The sequence below is a fragment of the Malaclemys terrapin genome, chromosome 4, assembly GCF_027887155.1.
Source record: "Malaclemys terrapin pileata isolate rMalTer1 chromosome 4, rMalTer1.hap1, whole genome shotgun sequence".
NCBI classification, from domain to species: Eukaryota; Metazoa; Chordata; order Testudines; family Emydidae; genus Malaclemys; species Malaclemys terrapin.
Genome location: NC_071508.1, coordinates 78457991 through 78478081, shown reverse-complemented (window position 1 = coordinate 78478081; position 20091 = coordinate 78457991). Strand labels below are relative to the sequence as shown.

The following is a 20091-nucleotide window of genomic DNA, read 5'->3' as shown; positions in this document are numbered from 1 at the left end:
GCATCATTTTTTGCTTCCTCTGCTAGGCAGGGCTTGAGAGAAATTTACTGACTGCAAAATTTTGGGTTATGCAGCAATGTGTAGTTTACAGCAGGTGATAAAGATCTAGGGTAAAATTTTCAAAAGTGCCTAAGTGCCTTTGGAGCCTACATCCTATTTTCAGAAATGACTTAGACACTTAGGAATTTACATCCCATTGATTTTCCCAATGGGAGAAATAGAGTTTGCATGAAAGAGAAAAGAATATAGGCTAAATGTTCAAAAGTGATTAGCCAGTTTTGGCTGACTTAGCAGGTAGCTCAACACTTCCTGAAAATCGGGCCCCTTTCAGGTGTCTTAATTTGGTTACCCAAAAATTGAGGCATCCAAAATTAAGTGACTTTTGAAAATTTGGGCTGAAAGCAAAAAGTTAAAGCCTCTTCCCATGTATAGGAGTGTTAATATTAAACCTATTAAATCAATGGAGTATTAGTAAACTCATGCTGTATTTCCTGACCAAAAAACTTCTAAAATATTTAAGTTAATAGTCTATAAAATATGAAAAAGTGTCTTTCAAAGTTGAGCAAAGCAGATTGTGGTGTGGCTAGTTTCCAAGAGGGGTAGAGACAAGATTTCTAAAGCAAGTGAGTGTTTAAAAAGGGAGAGTTATATAGATATCGACAGATATCGATATATATTGATAGATATCAAGATATATAGATATAAAAATCATTTGGTGCCACATCACCCGAAATAAAGACCAAACCATAATTTAACCTGGTTTGGGTTTCTGATAAACCAGTAAAGAGTGAACGGAGGAGAAGAGTGACTTGTAGAAATATCACATAAATGTGAGAAAATGTACTAGGTAACTATTGCATTTTATTAAACAACAATATTTCTATTCACTCATGTACTTCTCCTCCCATTTCCCATTTGTGCTGAACTGCATAAGTCCCAGGACCTCACGAAGCCAGAAATAGATTGCATTTATTTAACTTTACCTAATCACATGAGAGGCCTATGAAGGTAAAAATCCTTTATTTCCAGCAGCTTGTGTAGGCTGAACAGGACACAAATATACATCTATACTGTCCCACCTCTCAACTGTCCTTCATTAGTCACAAATGTACTTGTTTGGTTTCTTGCCTTAGGCATCAGAAATGCTGGTTATAACAATGTATGTCACAGGGTAAGAGCAGATGTAAAATAATCCATGGCCCCTCTTGCCACCCTTACAACCTAAGTCCATCTGAAATACTGGCTAAGACACATCACAAGCATTGAGCAGATTTAGGTAAGGACCAGGGACATTCTAACCCAGATATTTTTATAAGGTGACTCAGTACCAGGGGGAGGGAGGGGTGTTGGTGCTAATATTAGGTACAGTTTCATTTTAATTTGACCTGATAAAATTATCTCAATTTATTTAATAATCTAATCCAATATCTGCTTTCAGTCTATACTGCAGTCATTTTAATCATGGATTAAACAAGTATATTTGGCGTCTTCAGAAACACAGATTTGGTTTCCTCTCTTCATTCTAACTGCCACTTTTTTTTTTTTTTTTTTTGGTAGTTGTCAATGCTCAGAGATGGAGAGGTCAAGGTTCAAAATACTAGTCTGACCCTCCAGATACTAGTCGCCTGGGAGTAGACTTCTAGGAGTTCTCAGTTTTATTGCTGTAAACTCCTGACATCACAAATGCTGACTCCTGGAGCTGAGGTTAAGGGACATGTTAGTGCTAGCAAGATATTAATTCCATTCACTTTAAGTTTCTTGCACTATGATTTTTCTTGGGTCCTTGTCTCACATTTTGGCTGTGGTAGTTCACAAGGTATTACCACCGCAATGCAGGCATGAGACACTCAGATACCAAAATGATGCACTACAAGCAGGTCTCTGTTAAAGATTAGCTTTACCAAGTCTTTCCTGTATCACATTTGTTTTGTTCATAAATTTTCATCCTCAATTCTCATCTTACTTTTGCTAGTTCACAATAGCAACACTTTGCTCAAAATCCAGCTGCAACTACACTACACACAAAACTACTACACCTCTACCTCGATATAACGCTGTCCTCAGGAGCCAAAAAAATCTTACTGCATTGTAGGTGAAACCGCATTATATCGAACTTGCTTTGATCTGCCGGAGTGCGCAGCCCCGCCCCCCCCAGAGCATTGCTTTACCATGTTATATCAGAATTCGTGTTATATCGGGTCGCGTTATATCGGGGTAGAGGTGTATTTGACAGGAAGAAGGGTTTCCATGTTGGCCCATGAGACAGCTGCATTTTTGTGACCTTTAAATCCAAGAATATCTTGATCCCTAATACACTGCCAACATACCAGGATTTAAGGCAGTGTTTCCCATCCAGGGGATGTCAGACTAGTCTTGGGAAGGGGGCATGCATGACGAAGAGAAGAACAGAATGTAGGGGGGAATCCTGCACAAGTTGGATCTACTGTGACTCCCCCATTATAAACATTCTGCTGTGAGTAATGCATGGAATGGAGATATCCCATCTCCTAGAACTGGAAGGGACCTTGAAAGGTCATCAAGTCCAGCCCCCTGCCTTCACTAGCAGGACCAAGTACTGATTTTGCCCCAAATCCCCAAGTGGCCCCCTCAAGGATTGAACTCACAACCCTAGGTTTAGCAGGCCAATGCTCAAACCACTGAGCTATATGTTGAAACCCAACTCTCCTCTCTGCTCCTGAGTCTGCGACTGCTGGTAAGGCTGACTGACCAAAACTTAGCATCTCTGTCCCAGATCAGCAACATAAATGTGTTCCAGTCACAGAGTCAGCAAAGGACCCAAAAACATAGAGCCTTCTGGTTGAGGGGAATGGGGCCAAAACGTGCAGAAGGACCCCCCAGGAAGAACAAAACTAAATGGTGTAAGGGGAAAAAATGGTTAAAGAGTATATGTATGCAGAAACAGACCCTATTTTCTGAACATCTTTGCTCCTGTTGGGTTTTCACCTTACATATTCCTAATTTACAGCAAACAAGGGTTTACTTTTGTAGACACGGTAGAGCCAATGCAACTACAGGACAGCAAGCTGGACTCTATTCTGCCTTATGGATAATCATATTTGTCAGATACATTGGTGAAGGTGTAAGAGGCAGAGGTGAACATAGCTTGATTTTTTAGATCGCAGATGGAGTTTGCAATGTTGACTAATCCTTTTAGTTGAATAGGCAAATCATTGAGAAAGGATAGATATAAACCTATACAATGCCATTTTAAACAGAGTTATTTTGACTATAACTACATGATAAGATTAGTTTCTGCTTTGAGCACTCCCTCTCCATTAACCACACATAACCAAAATTATGACTATCTAGATTTCTGCTATAACTGTTACAAAGGCCAGAACAGTCAAGAGAAGAACAAACATCAGTCATGTGTATACAATTGCAGGAACATTCAAATGTTATATGACTACCCAGTGAAAGGGGAGGGTGAGGGAAGGGGAGGTTCAGCCACATTTCTTGAAAATTGATGGACAGCCCCTGAAACACAAAGCAATAGGTTTCAAGTCTCAGGGGTATCGCCTTCAAATATGTCTATGTTCTAAGGGTAGATCAGTTTTCTCTGTTGCAGGCATCCAGCTGAGAGGTGAGGTCCCAAGCAAAACACAGGAATCTGACTGCAAGCCTTTGAGGTGGCAGGAGCCAAGAGTGGTTCAAAGGCAAGGCCAGCGGGTGGGCAGCACCTCTGAGTATTGTAAAGGTTAGAGGTTAGTAAAGCAGGAGCCACTGGCCAATAAAACAGTGTTTGCAGAGCCCACTCTGCAGCTAAATTGGGGATCTGTTTACACCTTTCCCAGCTTTCTGAGTTACACACACCGATGCTTCCCACTGTGATCTTGTCCAGTGTCCGCCAGCATCTCCCCTGGTCAGCAGCTGCCCAGCTCTCTGCTGGCTAGCTTTATAACACGGCTAAAAGATGCTTGGAAACTTTTAATCAGTATCCAACATCAAAAATAAATAAATAAAAGCACAACTTGTGTCAACTGCTGCAATAAGATCCATCTTGTTTGAGATTTCCCATGACTGCCATACTAATGCTGGGAGAATGGAAGTTTCAATTCCCTTGATTTAAGAGGTTAAACACAAAACAAGCCCAGTGCCAATCACACCACATGAAAGACCAGCATTTTGTAATAATGAAAAAAAATGTATGTCAAGTTACTGCAATGTTCTAACTTGCAAAAAACCAGCACACTCCTATTTCAGAGCACAAGCCATATTCCATAAGGCATGTTTATCCCCTTTGCTTATTCTTTTCTAACAACTGAAATATGGATTTTTTTATATTATATGTATGTATATAAACACCCACACTGGAAGGTGTTAAACAGCCATAGGCGTTGCTGCCAGCTCTGCCTACAACACACATTTTAGTGACATCTGTGTTGGTGAAAGCCATTGGAGTGACAGCCTTGGAGTCTGAAATTCTTTACCCAGCTTCCCCCATACCTTAAGCAAATGAAACCATCTCTCAGGGTGCAAAAGCACTTCATCCTCCATGGTCCAATCAGTCTTTTGCCTCTCTACTGAGGCTGAGAACCAAGAGGTCAATTACTCCCAAATGTGATGGTGCCATGTGATGTACAAACTTGTCCAGCAAGAAAGTAGTTGGAGATAAAATTAATTCTATCTAGACCACAAAACAGCTGTTAGGCAGTTACTGAAAGCATTTATTTCAGCCTGGACCATATTCAAAACTCCATTCTAGAAGCAAGGCTTCTTATCCCATTAGTAGTTCAATGGAACATGTAGCTCTCCTGTTAACTACTATTTCTGAACATCTCTAGAAATGAAAGTGTTACTTAAATAAAACATTTTTAATGACACATCCAAGTTCTGTTCCCATGTCTAAAGGATGTTCAAAATTAGCAGCTAAAAAGGTAAAACAAGAGAAAGAACTTCATAGCTGTTTCAGAACCTAAGGGCACCACAATGCATTCCTAGCACTGATGGACAGCTGGGGGGTGCACATGAACTCTTACAATGACATCAGGCAGGAGATGGAACAGGTTCCAAAGAGTTGTGTCAACACTAGGAGTTAGTTCACAACAGCTGCACTATTTCCACTTGCTCTGTGGTTTATGCAGTGGTAGCTGCTCAACTGCTGGCTATTCCACCCCTGAAAAAGCCATGTGGCATTCAAGAAAATGTATCCAAAAGGTTGATTTGCACAACTGCTATCCAACAAGTCAACAAGGTAACAAACATATATGAAAACTATCCAGCAGCAGATTGAGTGCCACTACAGGGCACCTAAAAACTTCGTAATTTAAAACCAAACATTCTTATTGTATAAGGAAACATGATCTAGTGGTTAAAGCAGAAAACTCAGAGTCAGGACTCCCAGGTTCCATTAGACTACCAGTCTGACCTTGTGTAAGTAAATTATTTGTGTGGGCCTTACACATTTATATGTTGTATAAATGGGTATCATACCTACCCTCACAGCAGCTCTGAATGATTTAATTACTGCCTTTACGATCCTTGAATAGAAAGTGCTATAAAAATGCAATGTTTTTATTGTATAGGTAAACACTAATTTTACAATGGTATCAATTAGTAGGCAGGCTGTGGATTTGGGCAAGAGAACTGTGGTACAGGCCAAATAACAGAAATGGGGAAGCAGAGTGGAAACTGGGTTGCGCACCAGGACCAGGTGATCATAAACACTATTAGTCTGCAACCAGCTGCTTCAGTCAAACAGTGCAAAATATTCTCAATTAGAAGAAATCCTGAACTTTCAGATTTGGATAATCTGCATTTAACTGTTGTATACCCAAGATATCCCTTGACTAGGAATTGGCATACAGCAACCTTCCAAGGTTTGATAGTAAGATATCCAAATTCACAGCAGCATTTTCATTAAAGTGGAACGGGGTTGACTTAAGTTAGCGTAATTACTCTCTCAAAGCTCATGTCTAACCCTGTAATTTAGAGGCCGAAAACACAGATTCTAATTAGAGCTGGGCAAACAACTTTATTTTTATTCACAAAACATTCTATTCAACCAGAAACATTTTGTTTCCAGGCATATTTAAAGGACCAGATTTGCAAAACAGCCAGAGGAGGAGGTCCTGACCTCCCTTATAATCTTTAGTCCCACCCAGCGACTATTCAAGTACTTAATACAAAGTGGAACATCTTCAAGAGGAGAGACTGAGATCGAGAGCTGTCCTAGAATACCCCATAGCCCAGTGGTTAGGGCAGTCTCTTGGCAGGTCGGAAACCCAAACTGAAATCCCGGCTTAACATGAAGCAGAGGGGAGAACTGAACCTTGGTCTTTCACATCCTAGATAAGTGCCCTGACCACTGGACTAGGAGTTATAGGAGGGTACCACACTCTCTTTGTCAATCTACCTCCTCCCCTGCACCCAAAAAAAATGTTTGTCCTGAACTATTTATTTAATTCATGTCAAGTTCACAAATAGTTCTAAGTTGACCAAAACTGCATTTTTCAACTAAACCTATTCATCCAAATATTTTGCCTAGCTCCAATTAGAATAAAACATAGCTCTGATCCATAAAATCATTGAGTCGTGTGCTTACTGCTCTCAAGGACTTCTCAACTATCGCATATGTTGTAGCATGGAGATTATTCCGCACCATAGGTAATATGAAGACAATTTGCTACTTTCTGGAAGGCAAAGATGGGGGTAGGGATAGGAAGAATCTATGTTAAGGATGCTCTTTTCAAGTGACTCAAAAAAATTCTGATCAGTGAATGCCAAGGATTCTGCAACTCCCCTAGTGCTCCTGGCAGTAAGCCAGGTAATCGTTTTTCCTTTCCCTTGCTGTCTGCTGCAACAGACCATTCCCAAGAGGGAGAGGGGGGCTGGAGCTAACTCCAGTGCATCTGATAAGATGGCAAACTGTCCATGCCTGACATTTATGGAGGACCCAGGGTTCCATGGAAGCACTCTGGGAGGATTAAAACGGGGTTAGCCTCTCTAATCACACTCCCTAAAATTCTACAAATGTCAGATGGATGAAAGTTTTTATATTCAATAACGATGATTCTAAAGAGCTCCGAGACAGAAGTTGCCCTCCATCAAGGAAAGATATACAGCTGGAAGTCAATTTTTTTTTTAAAAAAAAGCTTGTAAGACCAAACCAAGCACCCTTAAGAGCTGCCCTGCTGCTCTCTACAAATGGCAGAGCCAATATATCCTGGAACTACATTTCAAATGACAAGATAAAAAAACAGCTCTATGGAAGCTCACTCTTCCTCATTCCTCCCTCTATCAGTGTCCAAATATTGAAATTAAGTTTGGCTGGAAATAGACACTTCTCTCAGTATCCACCAATTACAGCTAACAATCCTACTTCCTATATGTGCCTCACCCTGCATTTCAGTGCAAGAATGAGAAGTTTCACACGCCTGCACTCACTGCCTGGAGCCAGCAGAAAGGCTCATATAGCTGTCAGCAAACTGATAAGGGCTGAAATTACTCCACAAAGTCCGCTTTAAATAGAAGAGTCAAAGCAGCACATTAAATAGGAGAGGGAAGGGGTCAGAGACACTAGCCACTCATGTTTTAAAGTGACACTAAAATAAGTCACTGATTTATGCATATGTTAGTGTCTTCAGTTCCGTTTGACCTGGAGAACTTGAGGCATGGGGGATATGAGCTAGAAAAACTACAGTGGTATTGCTCAGACATTATTTGTTCTGGGAATCTCACCTCCCAATCCAACACTGAAAACTCACTCTAAAATGACTTGCAATGTCTTTTTAAAAAAAGAAAAAGACACAAGCCCAATTTTTAACAGAGCATAAAGAAGGCCTGAAAAGTTGTGGGGTTATGTTTAAGTTTTTCTGACTGTTTTTGCCTCAGGGCAAAAACACAAATCTCAAGTCTGGTCTTCTCTAGCTCTTCAAGAGAATCTCTTACAGAGTTTTGAAGGGGGTGTAGCATGAGCTCATATATTAGCTGAAGGGGTAAGGGTGTTGTACCTTTAGAAAAAGAATGTCTTTGTTAGTGTGCTCATTAGTCACTGAATTTAAACAAGTGTTAAAACACATTTTAAAAGTGTGACTTTAAAAAATCCCTTTCCTCAGTTGCATCAGCTTTTAGCTTCTTCACCCTTGTCATCACAAGATCATCATCATCATCATCAGAGTACACAATGCCTTAATTTCTAATGTAAAAAATAAAGTAGGGGGGAAAAACCAAACCTCCCCAAACCTCCGGCACTCCCCTTTGACCCCACCCTGAAGGTTATCCTTAAATTCCAGTCCTAGGTAGTAATGAATTTATCTGTGTTTGCTGGATCTGGGGCAATGAGTTGGGATTTATGATATCAGTAGAACATAAATTTTCAAGACATACAATACTCCGTTAAACGAATCTGCAGACAAAAAAAAAAAAAAAAAAAAAAAAAAAAATCAGAAAGACTCTGGAAGTCTGTTTACCCTACAAATTACAAAGTGAAAAACAGATCTGTCCTGGGGGAGGAGGTTTCATAAGGGATGGTTTTAGTGGTAGCCATGGAGGTGTTGTTTTCTCCTTTCCTTTTTCCTCATTCTGCTCCTCTCCTTCTCCCTCTTCCTCACCTTCATCTCTCACCCTCCACTCCCCCTCTCTGCCATACTCCTACCACATCCACTCCCTGTCCTTCCCCACCCCCCCTTCCTTCCTCAATATTCTGCCACAATATTGTTGTTGACTTGTGGCACAGGGGAAGTGAAAGTAGAACAATGGATGCTGTCCACAGTACAGTTCAGTAACTGCCTGTAGGCATTACCACCAATGTTACAGACTCCATATAGATCTCCAGGTGAGGGAAGGATAGCTCAAGGAGGATTCTCACTAGGGAGCTTCACAGATCTTGGGAGACAGACCTGTCCTCGCTTACAGACAACCCCTCAACCTAAAGCAAATACTCACCAGCAACCACACATCACTGAACAAAAACACTGACCCAAGAACCTATCCTTGTAAGAAAGCCCGATGCCAACTCTGTCCACATATCTATTCAAGTGACATCATCATAGGACCTAATCACATCAGCCATACCATCAGGGGCTCGTTCACCTGCACATCTACCAATGTGATATATGCCATCATGTGCCAGCAATGACCCTCTGCCATGTACATTGGCCAAACCGGACAGTCTCTACGCAAAAGAATTAATGGACACAAATCTGACATCAGGAATCATAATACTCAAAAACCAGTGGGAGAACACTTTAACCTGTCTGGCCACTCAATGACAGACCTGCGGGTGGCTATCTTACAACAGAAAAAACTTCAAAAACAGATTCCAAAGAGAGACTGCTGAGCTGGAATTGATATGCAAACTAGATACAATCAACTCAGGATTGAATAAGGACTGGGAATGGCTGAGCCATTACAAACATTGAATCTATCTCCCCTTGTAAGTATTCTCACACTTCTTATCAACTGTCTGTACTGGGCTAGCTTGATTATCACTTCAAAAGTTTTTTTCTCTAACATTTTTCTAAAATATTGCTGTGAAATATCTGGCTCATACGGAATACATATTGCTGTGGTGTTGTGTAAAAGCTTTGTCCCTCTTTGGGGGTGACCTGAATAACACACACTGGCTTTTTTTTAATAAATAATACAGCTATCCTGATCTCATGCTGATAAAACCACACCATTGTGTAAAACGTACACTATTAGATGGACGCCACCGGTCCAGGGGGGCTCTGCATTTTAATTTAATTTTAAATGAAGCTTAAATTTTTTAAAAATCTTATTTACTTTACATACAACAATAGTTTAGTTATATATTATAGACTTACAGAAAGAGACCTTCTAAAAATGTTAAAATGTATGACTGGCACGCAAAACCTTAAATTAGAGTGAATAAATGAAGATTCGGCACACCACTTCTGAAAGGTTGCCAACCCCGGTGTAGGGGATGAGGAAGTCCCGTGCCTCCCCAGCCTGGGGACTAGCAGCTGGAGCCTGGGGAACAGTAGGAGACCCCAGCTCAAGTGCCCCCAGCTCTGCTCCTCCCTCTCCCCTCCAATAGCTAGATTTCATGGGGATGGGCTTATCTCATGGCCCATGACACATTTTTCACGGCTGTGAATTTAGTAAGGCCCTACATATAGTATAGCTTCCAGCACTGTGTAGTTACAAGTGAGTTGAACAATGGGACTTTTATTACTTGGAGAGACTATTCCACATATTAAAAATCTCACCATAAGGAATATTTTCTGATATTTATCTTTAAATTTCCTATTTCTGAATTTCATCTCTTTACTCCTACTTATACCTCTTGGACCACTTAAACATTTTCTCCCTCTCCTTGATATTTACAAATATCATCAGGGAGGAAAGATGGTTTTGTGACTAAGGTTATAACTTGGGACTCCAGAGGCCTGGGTTCAATTCCTGCTCTGCCACAGAAATCTTATATGACTTTAAATAAGTCCCTTAGTTCTCATCTGTAAAAGAGGGCTAACAGTACTTCTCTACCCACAGTGGTGGTGTAAGAATAAATATATCAATAACTATGAGGCACTCAATGACAAGGGTGACAGAAATACCTTACATAAAAGTATCTGTGAAATGCAAATATCCTTCTTTCCCTATGCCTCCAAAATGTAATTCTCCAAGATGCTCAGCCACTTTACCACAATCTGCCTACAGCCAACAATTGTACTGATCTGCTCAGCTGAGTCACTGACACACACACCTGCATGGGAATGCTAAGGTCAGAGCAAGTATCTGGTATTATGGACACTAAATCTGTGGCAAACAGGCAGCATCATCTATTGGACTGAACTGGGAACTGAGTCAATACTCCTTGATTATATTCCTGGCTCCACCCAACTCATTCCATGACCTTATATAAGCCACAACCTCTCCATGACTCTGTTTTCCCCTTGTAAAATACGTATAACATCTATCTTACAGGGATGAGCTTGTGTAATTAACGTACATAAAGCATTTTGCATTTAACTACCACCTTTCGCCCAAAGATTTCAAAGTATATTTATAGATCTGGACATATGTAGGGTCGGCAGAATTCATGAATCTCTCACTTCAATGAATTTAGCTATGGTTGAGCAGGAAGCTACAAATTTGCACTATGCTTTTATCAGAAACTTGTCTTAACTTGCAAGAGCAGGGGAATAAAATTTAACTCTGCAGGAATTTAAATCATCATTGTGTGTTGAGAAAGCAGGGAGAAGAGAGTAAAATTAAATTACTTACAGTGGAATTTGGCCAGCTACTGAAGTAAGCACCCCTGCTCTTGTGGAAAGTACCATGGGATCTTTAATGAACAGGTGGTCTGGACCTCAGTTTTTCTTTTCACAGTATTTACGCAGTCCATGCTCGGGAGACCCTGACCATTGTGGGCACTGAAGATCCCATAACATCTTTCACAAGAGCATGGATGTTAACATAACATGCCAGAGAAATTCCAGTGTGGGTAACTAAATTCTGCCTACTCAAGCGTTCTTCTACAATTGCAATCATATGCAGTGTTCTTAAATTCCTGACCTAAACTATACTGTAGTACTGTTAAACAGCTGCTCTTCAGCAGATTTAGTTGTGCCAGAAATGGATAAAATTATCTTTGCATATTCAGTATTTAAGTATTCTGAGCATTATATAAATGTCAGTTATTGTATTTTTAGTGCAAAAAAAATCAGCGAGCTGAATGAACTGAACTTTAATAATATGAGAATATGCAGAATGCTTCTACTCCCAACCACACTTCACACACCTACACAGGCAGTGGACACACATGAACTCATGTATAGATTTAAATGCTATATTCAGGCTATTTTACCTGTCTCTGCATCTCCTCAATCTGCCGCTGAGGAATGCTTTGCAGAATGCTGTACATTTCAGGCATCTTTTCTTCAGGTATCACAACAGAGGCTCTAAATGCAAAACAGTGAGGGGAAAAAAGTATAAAAATGCCACATGAGAACATACCAATAGTCCATCTAAACTGGTATCATAACATGCTACGCGCTAGATGTTTCAGAGGAAGGCATAAGCCCCTGTAATGCAATTAATTATTCAATACTAGATCATTGGGGAATTTCTTCATGACTCCAGCTGCTCAACCTAAGGGAAATGCCCAAAAACTCTGTGGGGTGAATTTGCAGTAGAGCAGCTGCAAGTGGCTACGTAGAGGAGTGTGGTCTAATGAATTAAGTATGGACTGAGAGCCAAGAATTCCTGTGTTCTAATTCCAGCTCTGTCAATGACTTGGTGTAATTTTGAATAAATCATTTAGGGAAAAAGAGTGTTAAGTACGTAAACTTGTATGCACACAAAATGGGCATTTTGCATGCATGCAAAATCTCTGCCGTGACTCAGTCACTCACACCTGTAAAATGGGGATATTTCTTTCCCTCACAGGGGTTTGGGAGGTGTAAACTATTAGAAGTAAATTTAAAACAGCTTGGGTGCAAATACAAGTGTGACAAGGCCAATATTTTTTGTTCTATAGATTAATATCCTGAGCTGCAAGAATCAGGAAATCCAATACCAAGAATTGGACAGTCTGTGCTGCTCTCCACCCCCCTTTTGTCCCCTCTCATTTTCCTGCTCCATTACTTCCTATGCTTGGATGTATCCATAGGGTGGACTTCAGCTGCCCTGTTGTCAGCATTCTCAAAGCAGCCCCCTGCATATTCTGTTCCTTCACTTCTAGATTGTGAGGTTTCAAGTGGTTTGAATTTAATGCACATCACCAAGTGGCATGCATACCTTACACTGGTATGGAGGGTGCAAACCAATAAATACGAACCTCTTCCAGTCCAGAACTTCAGAGAAAGGCAAAATATAGGAGTCAGCAATAACAATAGGGACACAGCCAGCCTGAAGTACATCACTTAGCACAGCTTGTCCCAGGCGAGCACCACGCAGAACGATGCAGAATGTGGCTTCCTGTCAGTGAATAGCAACCACAAACAAAGATGAAAAAAGGAACAAATATTACATCCCTATAATTTATATATTCATTCCCCTCTGAACAGAGAGGTTAAAGGAAAACATCACTCAAGTTTGCTCTCTGCCATCATCATGTTCTGAGTGACCATCAGACTCAAAATAAACGTGCAACTTTATTCTGCACTGGCCACTGGGTGTAAGGTGAAAAATGAGGACAGGATGAACTAATAGGGCTTTTCCATATTGTGTTTTAGTGATCCCATGTCAGAAGTTTAATCCATCAGGAAAGACAAAAGAATGCCAAACCCTTTACAAATTTAACATCTTAATGGCTGACTATGATCATGATTAAGGCTCTGATTCTGTCACGGAGGTCACAGAAGTCATGGAATCCATGACTTCAAGAAACCTCCATGATATTGGGGCACCGCAGCAGCCCAGCCACTGCCAGCAGCAGGGGACCCTCCCGCAGCAGCCCAGCTGCCATGGGCAGTGGGTTCTCTCCCCCTTCCCCCCCCCCAGGCCTTCAGTGCAGCTCCCAGCCCCTGGGTAGGGGTGGGGAGCCACAATTCCCTGCATGCAGCGGGGCAGGTTGCAGAACCCTCCTCCCTCCCCATTTTGTCAGGGATGTTTTTAGTAAAAGTCAGGGACAGGTCACAGCTTCGCTGAATTTTTGTTTATTCCCCGTGACCTGTCCCTGACTTTTACTAAAAATATCCCTGACAAAATTGAAGCCTTAATCATGATTATTCAACTGATACAATATATAAATGCTCTGGAATGTCAGTGGAGACACTCTGAGAAACAATTTTCCCTGTGTTGATATATGCATTAGAAAGAAAAAAAAAAAGTACTATTTAACACTGTTCAAAAATAACTGATGTTTGTTAAATGCTAGGGAACTGGTTCAGGGACTGTAGTGGGTGAAAGATTTTTCATCTCTAGGTCATTGGTTCAAAGCTAGCTCAGGATGTTAGTAAGTTACTATCTGATGTCTGTTCTGTGGCCTATGTACAAAGAGTTTTCTGGTTACAATCCAGTTTCCAGAAGACAGTATCCACAGAAACCACCAGTCCTATTGGCATTGACAACTTGGTTGGCAACAAAAGCAGAGAAACTGAGAACCAAGTAGGACATGAAGGCGAAATATTCTTTCACCTTATAGGTGGCCTTTGCAGGGCAGGGATGAGGTACATTGGCTACAGCATTGGTGAAGCCTGTGCTGCTGCTGATGTATTAGTACTGCACTAACAGGACTTTGCTCCCCAGGGCTGTCAGTCTGGCTTTCTCCAGCACCAAAAAAAGGTCACTCAAATTGTTTATAGATTTATTTATTAAGAAAGGATCTAGTGAATCTATTATCCAAGAGCCCAAGAAAAGAGAAGGAACACAGTATGTGAGGAGGCATATAGACTTTAAGGCCAGAAGAAACCATCATGATCGTCTAGTCTGGCCTCTTGCACATCACAGGATACAGAACCTCACTCATCCACTCCTGTAATAGGCTCATAACCTCGGGCTGAGCTACTGAAGTCCTCAAATCTTGATTAAAGGCTTCAAGTTACAGAGAATCCACCACTTACTCTAATTCAAACCAGCAGTTGACCTGTGCCCCACATTGCAGAGGAAGGCAAAAAACCCAGGGTCTCTGTCAATCTGACCTAGGGGGAAATTATTTTCCAACACCAAATATGCCAATCAGTTAGACCATGAGCATGTGGGCAAGACCCACCCACCAGACACATATGAAAGAATTCTCTGTATTAATTCAGAGCCTTCTCCATCTAGTGTCAGCAAATATCTTCAATGGGAGAGATATTTGCTAACAATTGTCATGGATGGGCCATGAGCCACTGTAGGCAACTTCATCATACCATCCCCTCCATAAACTTATCAAGCACAGTCTTGAAACAAGTTGTTTTTTGCTCCCACAACTCGCCTTGGAAGGCTGGTCCAGAACTTCACTCTTCTGATGGTTAGAAACCTTTGTCTAATTTCGAGCTTGAACTGGTTGGTTGCCAGCTTATATCCATTTGTTCTTGTGTCAACATTGACCCTTAACTTCAGTAACTCCTCTCCCTCCCTGGTGTTCATCCCTCTCTTGTATTTATAGAGTGCAATCATATCTCCCTTCAGCCTCCATTTTGTTAGGCTGAACGAACCTAGCTCCTTAAGACTCCTCTTGTAAGGTAGGTTTCTCCATTCCTCTGTGATCCTAGTAGTCCTTCTCTGCACCTGTTCCAGTTTGAAGTAATCTTTCTTGAACATGGGTGACCAGAAATGCACACAGTATTCCAGATGAGGTCTCACCAGTACCTTGTACAAATGGTACAATATTCATATGAGACTATCTATTCAGGGCATCCAATTTGCTTTCTGAAGGGGGCAGTTAAATATGAGAACTAGGAATTAAAAGTCTTTGCTGTCCCCTTATTTGCTTCCCAACAAAGCTGTGAAACCTATGTTCATATCAGAACACTGCTGAGCTGTCCTAAAATCTCAGCCAAGAGAAGATTGTAAAACAGGATGCATTAGCAACCCAGCAGTCCAGGAGTCTATTTAATAAAAGCGACAGTAAAGGGAATGCAGGAAAGGTTGTGCTGGGATCAAATCTCAGACTGCTTTGGGGAGGATGGAGGAAAAAGGAGCAAAACACATTTTAAACACCTACTCAATAGATCACAGGGCAGCAGGTGGAAGACTTTGGGTAGGTCTGGGGGAATAAGAAAAGAGCCCCAGATGTGGACACACATGCTCATCTGCCCAGATAACCATTTTTCCTGTCTAGACAAAAGTTACTATAAATATATCTCCTCATATCATTGCTGTTATCAGCCAGACATTCCAAAGGGAGATGCAGAGCTCTGCAAAGGAAACTATTTTAACAATCTCTGCATGTGCCAGCTCTCAAGTTAAAAATTATATCTATCTATCCCCTCTCCTGCTATCATTGAATGATACAGTCTTCATTAAAGAAGCAAAGTGAAGAGAATTTTTTTTTTTTCCTGGATGAAGGTTTACAACTCAGAACAACCCTTCCCTTCCTCTCACCCTCCTCCACTTGGAATTTTAAACATCTTTCCTACAAAATGTAACAGAACTGGAGGAAAAACAACAAATGCACAGCAGAAAAACAAATTTATCATAATTTGTTGAAGTTCAATGATGGATTACATGCTGGTGGCCAGAGATGGAATGCAGTGGAATATTCCCCAACTGGCCAAAGGTATAGCTGGCTTCACCACACTGCATGCTAAAGTACTTCTACTCTGTACTGGGGGCTTGCCAGAAGACACAGAAGTCTGAGAAAGCTTATCTGGTTTTATCTTCATATCATTGACACATCAAAAGCCCTTTGGAAGTTGGGCCAAGGCCATCAAACACATTTCACCTAGATGTTTCCATAGTTGCATGCTGTCAAATCTTCTATCTCAATTTGTCATGGGTACACAGGGCACTGTGTGGAATTGTTTTTCAAACACTAAACTGCATCCCCTTTAATCCCTGTATATCCCTTCAAGTTCATAACACACTTTTGGTCCTTCGAGTTCAATGAGGATAACTGTAAATTGGAATATAATTTACTTTTAGGATACTGTTTAATGCAATAGACTTTTCATTTTCAAATTCTTCCAGCAATTTCACTGAAAATTAAGGAAGCGTGCTATCTAAACTAAACAAAAACTCTTTGCTAAGTTAAGCATCATTGGGTCTGTGGGGCTATGCAGGTTAAGCAGCCTTACCTGAAGCACCTGAGGGTAATCATAGACCTGGTTCTTGTGACAACGTTTACGAACAGAAGGAACTCCCTCTGACAGATTTGTGCACTTGTCCAGGATCAGCACAGACTCTCCGTTCTCAGCTTGAAGAGCCTCCAAGTCAGAACGGTATTCCGGGTGAAGAGCCATTTGGGATGACAGGATGAAGTACCTACGAGGACTGAAAAGTGGAACCAAGGTGACCTGACATTTCCAGGAGTTTGCTCTCTAAAGAGTCTGGAACTCATTTCCTTCTATCTGGGCCCAGCAGAGTCCAGATTTACTTATCTGATGAACACACCACAAAACTCAGCTTTTTTCCTCCAATGTTTGGGGACAGAATAGGATGAGAGTTGGAAGGAGTTATTAACTAACTGATATCACATAATTAAGATTTGGCCAGATCTAATTATTACTGTATGGATAACAATAAGTAGAGATAAGCTCCTCAAAGCGACATACAGATTATTGTAAATTTTAATTCTTGAAAAGGGTGCCCAAAAGCTTGGGATGGGCAACTCTTCATCTGTTTCATAAACTGAAACAAAAATAACCTTGTAACATACTGAGAAAGCCTCTGATGCAAGACTATTGCAGTATGTGTTCACCTGGTTATATTTTACATGATGTTAGTGTTTTATTGTAAAGCACCCAGAGCACTTTGGATGACTGATGCTACGTTCTTCTGCTTGTAGATATTTTAGTTAATTTTATATGGATGAAAGGTGCTGACAGCCCTGGCACCCTATGTTGATCCACAGAATAGATACAGTAAGGGCAGTAGTTAGATAAGTTCTCCTCACTGACTCAGCCTTGTGCCTTTGTGTTATCCTGGAAGGACCACTTATTGGACAGAGGTCTGAGTTGAGCATCATAGCCCCATTCAGCCATTGACCTCTGCTGAGATTAACAAATTTATATTTATAATGTAAATTGCTAACATGCTAGATAACTTATTTTAATATTAACATATTCAAAAATGTATTTTAACAGCTCAGGTCAAAATGCAGGGATACAGTCTCAAGTTAGCTGTTCATGTCATTAAGCTGTGCAGCTCGTTCATGCTGGAGTACAGCACACTGCACCGAAAACACAGTCCTAAAATTTATTCTGATCCTTCATTTAAAGATCAGCTAACACAGACTACTCCACTATGTCTGATGCAAGGAAATACAATACCCAGTATCTGTATTTCCCCCCCCCAAGAAAACTCAGGAAATATGAGGCCTCTATTTAAGATTCCAATTTCCCTTCACTTGATGGCTTTTTTTTTTTTTTTTTTAAATATACAGCTCTGAAGCACACACATTATAAAGCTGAACTCTGCCCTACCCACACTCCTTACCATCTCCACACCAGCAGTTTTGGCTGCTCCAATTAGAGAGTTGAGTTACACGGACTTTTTTCTTTGTAATGCTATTTTTGTAACTCGCAGAGGCTTGCTGGAATATTCACTCCTGGCATCACTGAATTTATAACTCTGTTTTAGGCAACTAAACTATAAAGAAACTAAATCACAAATTCTAAATCCATCTCTCTAAAGGAAACAAAAATAAAATTTACCTTACAAGCCAGCACAGCTGTTGGTAAGTGCTAATAATGGCAATGGCCAGCCAGAAGTTGCACAAGGTTGTTCACTTTTATGCTTTAATGGTTTAAGACCAAAAATTCTGGCATAACATTGTCAACATCCCATAACACCAAAACCCTGTGATCCAAGTCTTGCTATAAATGGATGTAAAATCCTAACATATACCAAGCCTGACAGTTTAGAATAAGGATATATAATTCTATTTTGACCAGCTTTCTTTTGTCATTTTTTTCCCCCACTCCCACCACAAAAGAAAAATAGAACTCATGGTGACCAATTGTTTTTGAAATTACATCAATGATTGGCCACCAGATGGCGCTCTACCCAAGCTGTAGCCCAACCAACTCTGCCAATACTCAGCGTGTAATGATACATGGTGGTTGCAAAATATTCACTAAATCAGTGACTGAGGCACTTGCACTTGCTCCCGATACACATCTGTTCTCTCATGCACTGCAACTAGCCATGCCACCTGGCTGATCATGTGGGACATGAACTATGAAGAAGTCTGTACTAAAGAGAGAAACCATAGATGCTGAGGTCTACCCGATGCATTGTGTTTCCTAAATATGAATATGATGTTCTCTCCCCCTGTGCTTAAGGTAACAATTTATCAAACGCTAAACGGGATTCACTTAAGTGTCACTGCATTGTTCACATACAAGAATATTTGAAGCAATGAGAAAATGATGAAGTGTACATGATTACCACTCCAGGTTGTCCTGCAATCATTCGTTTACCTTAGAGATTGAGGTGACCTGAAATTCAAAATAATTCAGGTTTACAGCCCTCAAAAGACAATAGCAAAAACACTGACATTATCAGCAGAAGAGATTACTGACATGTAAGGTAAACTTCTGATCTGAAGTTGACAGCATCCCTTTAACCACTTGGGTGCTGCCTCAAGTACCCAAGGTACACAGGTTAAAAATGCATCATTGTTAGCACTGCACTATGTAGCAGATATTTCATATGTGAAGGGACAACTTTTGACAGGGAGTGATCATCACACAAAGGATTGAAAGTTTCTGGGTCATATTCATGGCTCCGTATCGGTTTTGCTGTGACATGTGAACAAGTCACTTAAGCTTACTGCCTCAGTTTACTCATCTGTTAAATAGGAATAGTGACAGGCAAATAAGGCCTCATTGTCAAGTGCTTTCGGCTGCTCAGATAAAAAGGTATTATGAACACAATATTTTTTTTAAAAATCATAGATTAATAGATTTTAGGCCAAAAAGGACAGTTAAATCATCTAGTCTGACCTTCTGTATATTACAGGCCAGAGGATTTCATCCAGTTACTCCTGTAATGAACCCAATTTGTAATTGACTAAAATATATCTTCCAAAAAGGCAACCAGTCTTAATTTAGAGACATCAAGAGATGAAGAATCCATCACTTTCCTTGGGAGTTTGTTCCAACAGGTTAATGCCCTCACTTAAAAATGTGTGTTTTATTTCTAATTTTAAACTGTCTGGCTTTAACTTCCAACCACTGGTTCTTGTTATGCCTTTCTCCACTAGATAAGGAGCCATTAGTATCCAGTATTTTCTCCTCATGAAAGTACCCCAAATACTAATCAACTCTCTTGCTGATCTACTAAACAGATTGAGCTCTTTAAATAAGTCACTTTTTCTAGCCTTCTAATTATTTGCGTCTTTTATGCACCCTCACCAAGTTTTCAACATCTTTTTAAAATGTGGGCCACCAGAATTGGACACTGCATTCCAATGATCAGTCTCAACAATGCCATATACAGAGGTAAAATCCCTCCCTATTCCTACTCACTATTCCCCTTTTACACACCCAAGGCTGCATTTCCCCTCCTTTT

At 40.6% G+C, this 20091-nt stretch overlaps 1 protein-coding gene across 3 annotated transcripts in view; it reads right to left on the bottom strand.

Moving 5' to 3' along the window:
* Positions 1–20091, bottom strand: part of EXT2 (exostosin glycosyltransferase 2) — a 102292-nt gene that overhangs the window by 69704 nt on the left and 12497 nt on the right. For 2 of the 3 annotated variants that reach the window (XM_054025102.1, XM_054025100.1), the window contains exons 5-8: positions 18999–19016; positions 16653–16848; positions 12767–12906; positions 11795–11888 (exon numbers count right to left, since the gene is read on the bottom strand). In XM_054025102.1, the coding sequence (XP_053881077.1) occupies positions 11795–11888; positions 12767–12906; positions 16653–16848; positions 18999–19016 (448 nt within the window). The remainder of the gene's footprint in view (positions 1–11794; positions 11889–12766; positions 12907–16652; positions 16849–18998; positions 19017–20091) is intronic. The other variant, XM_054025101.1, reaches the window with a different exon arrangement.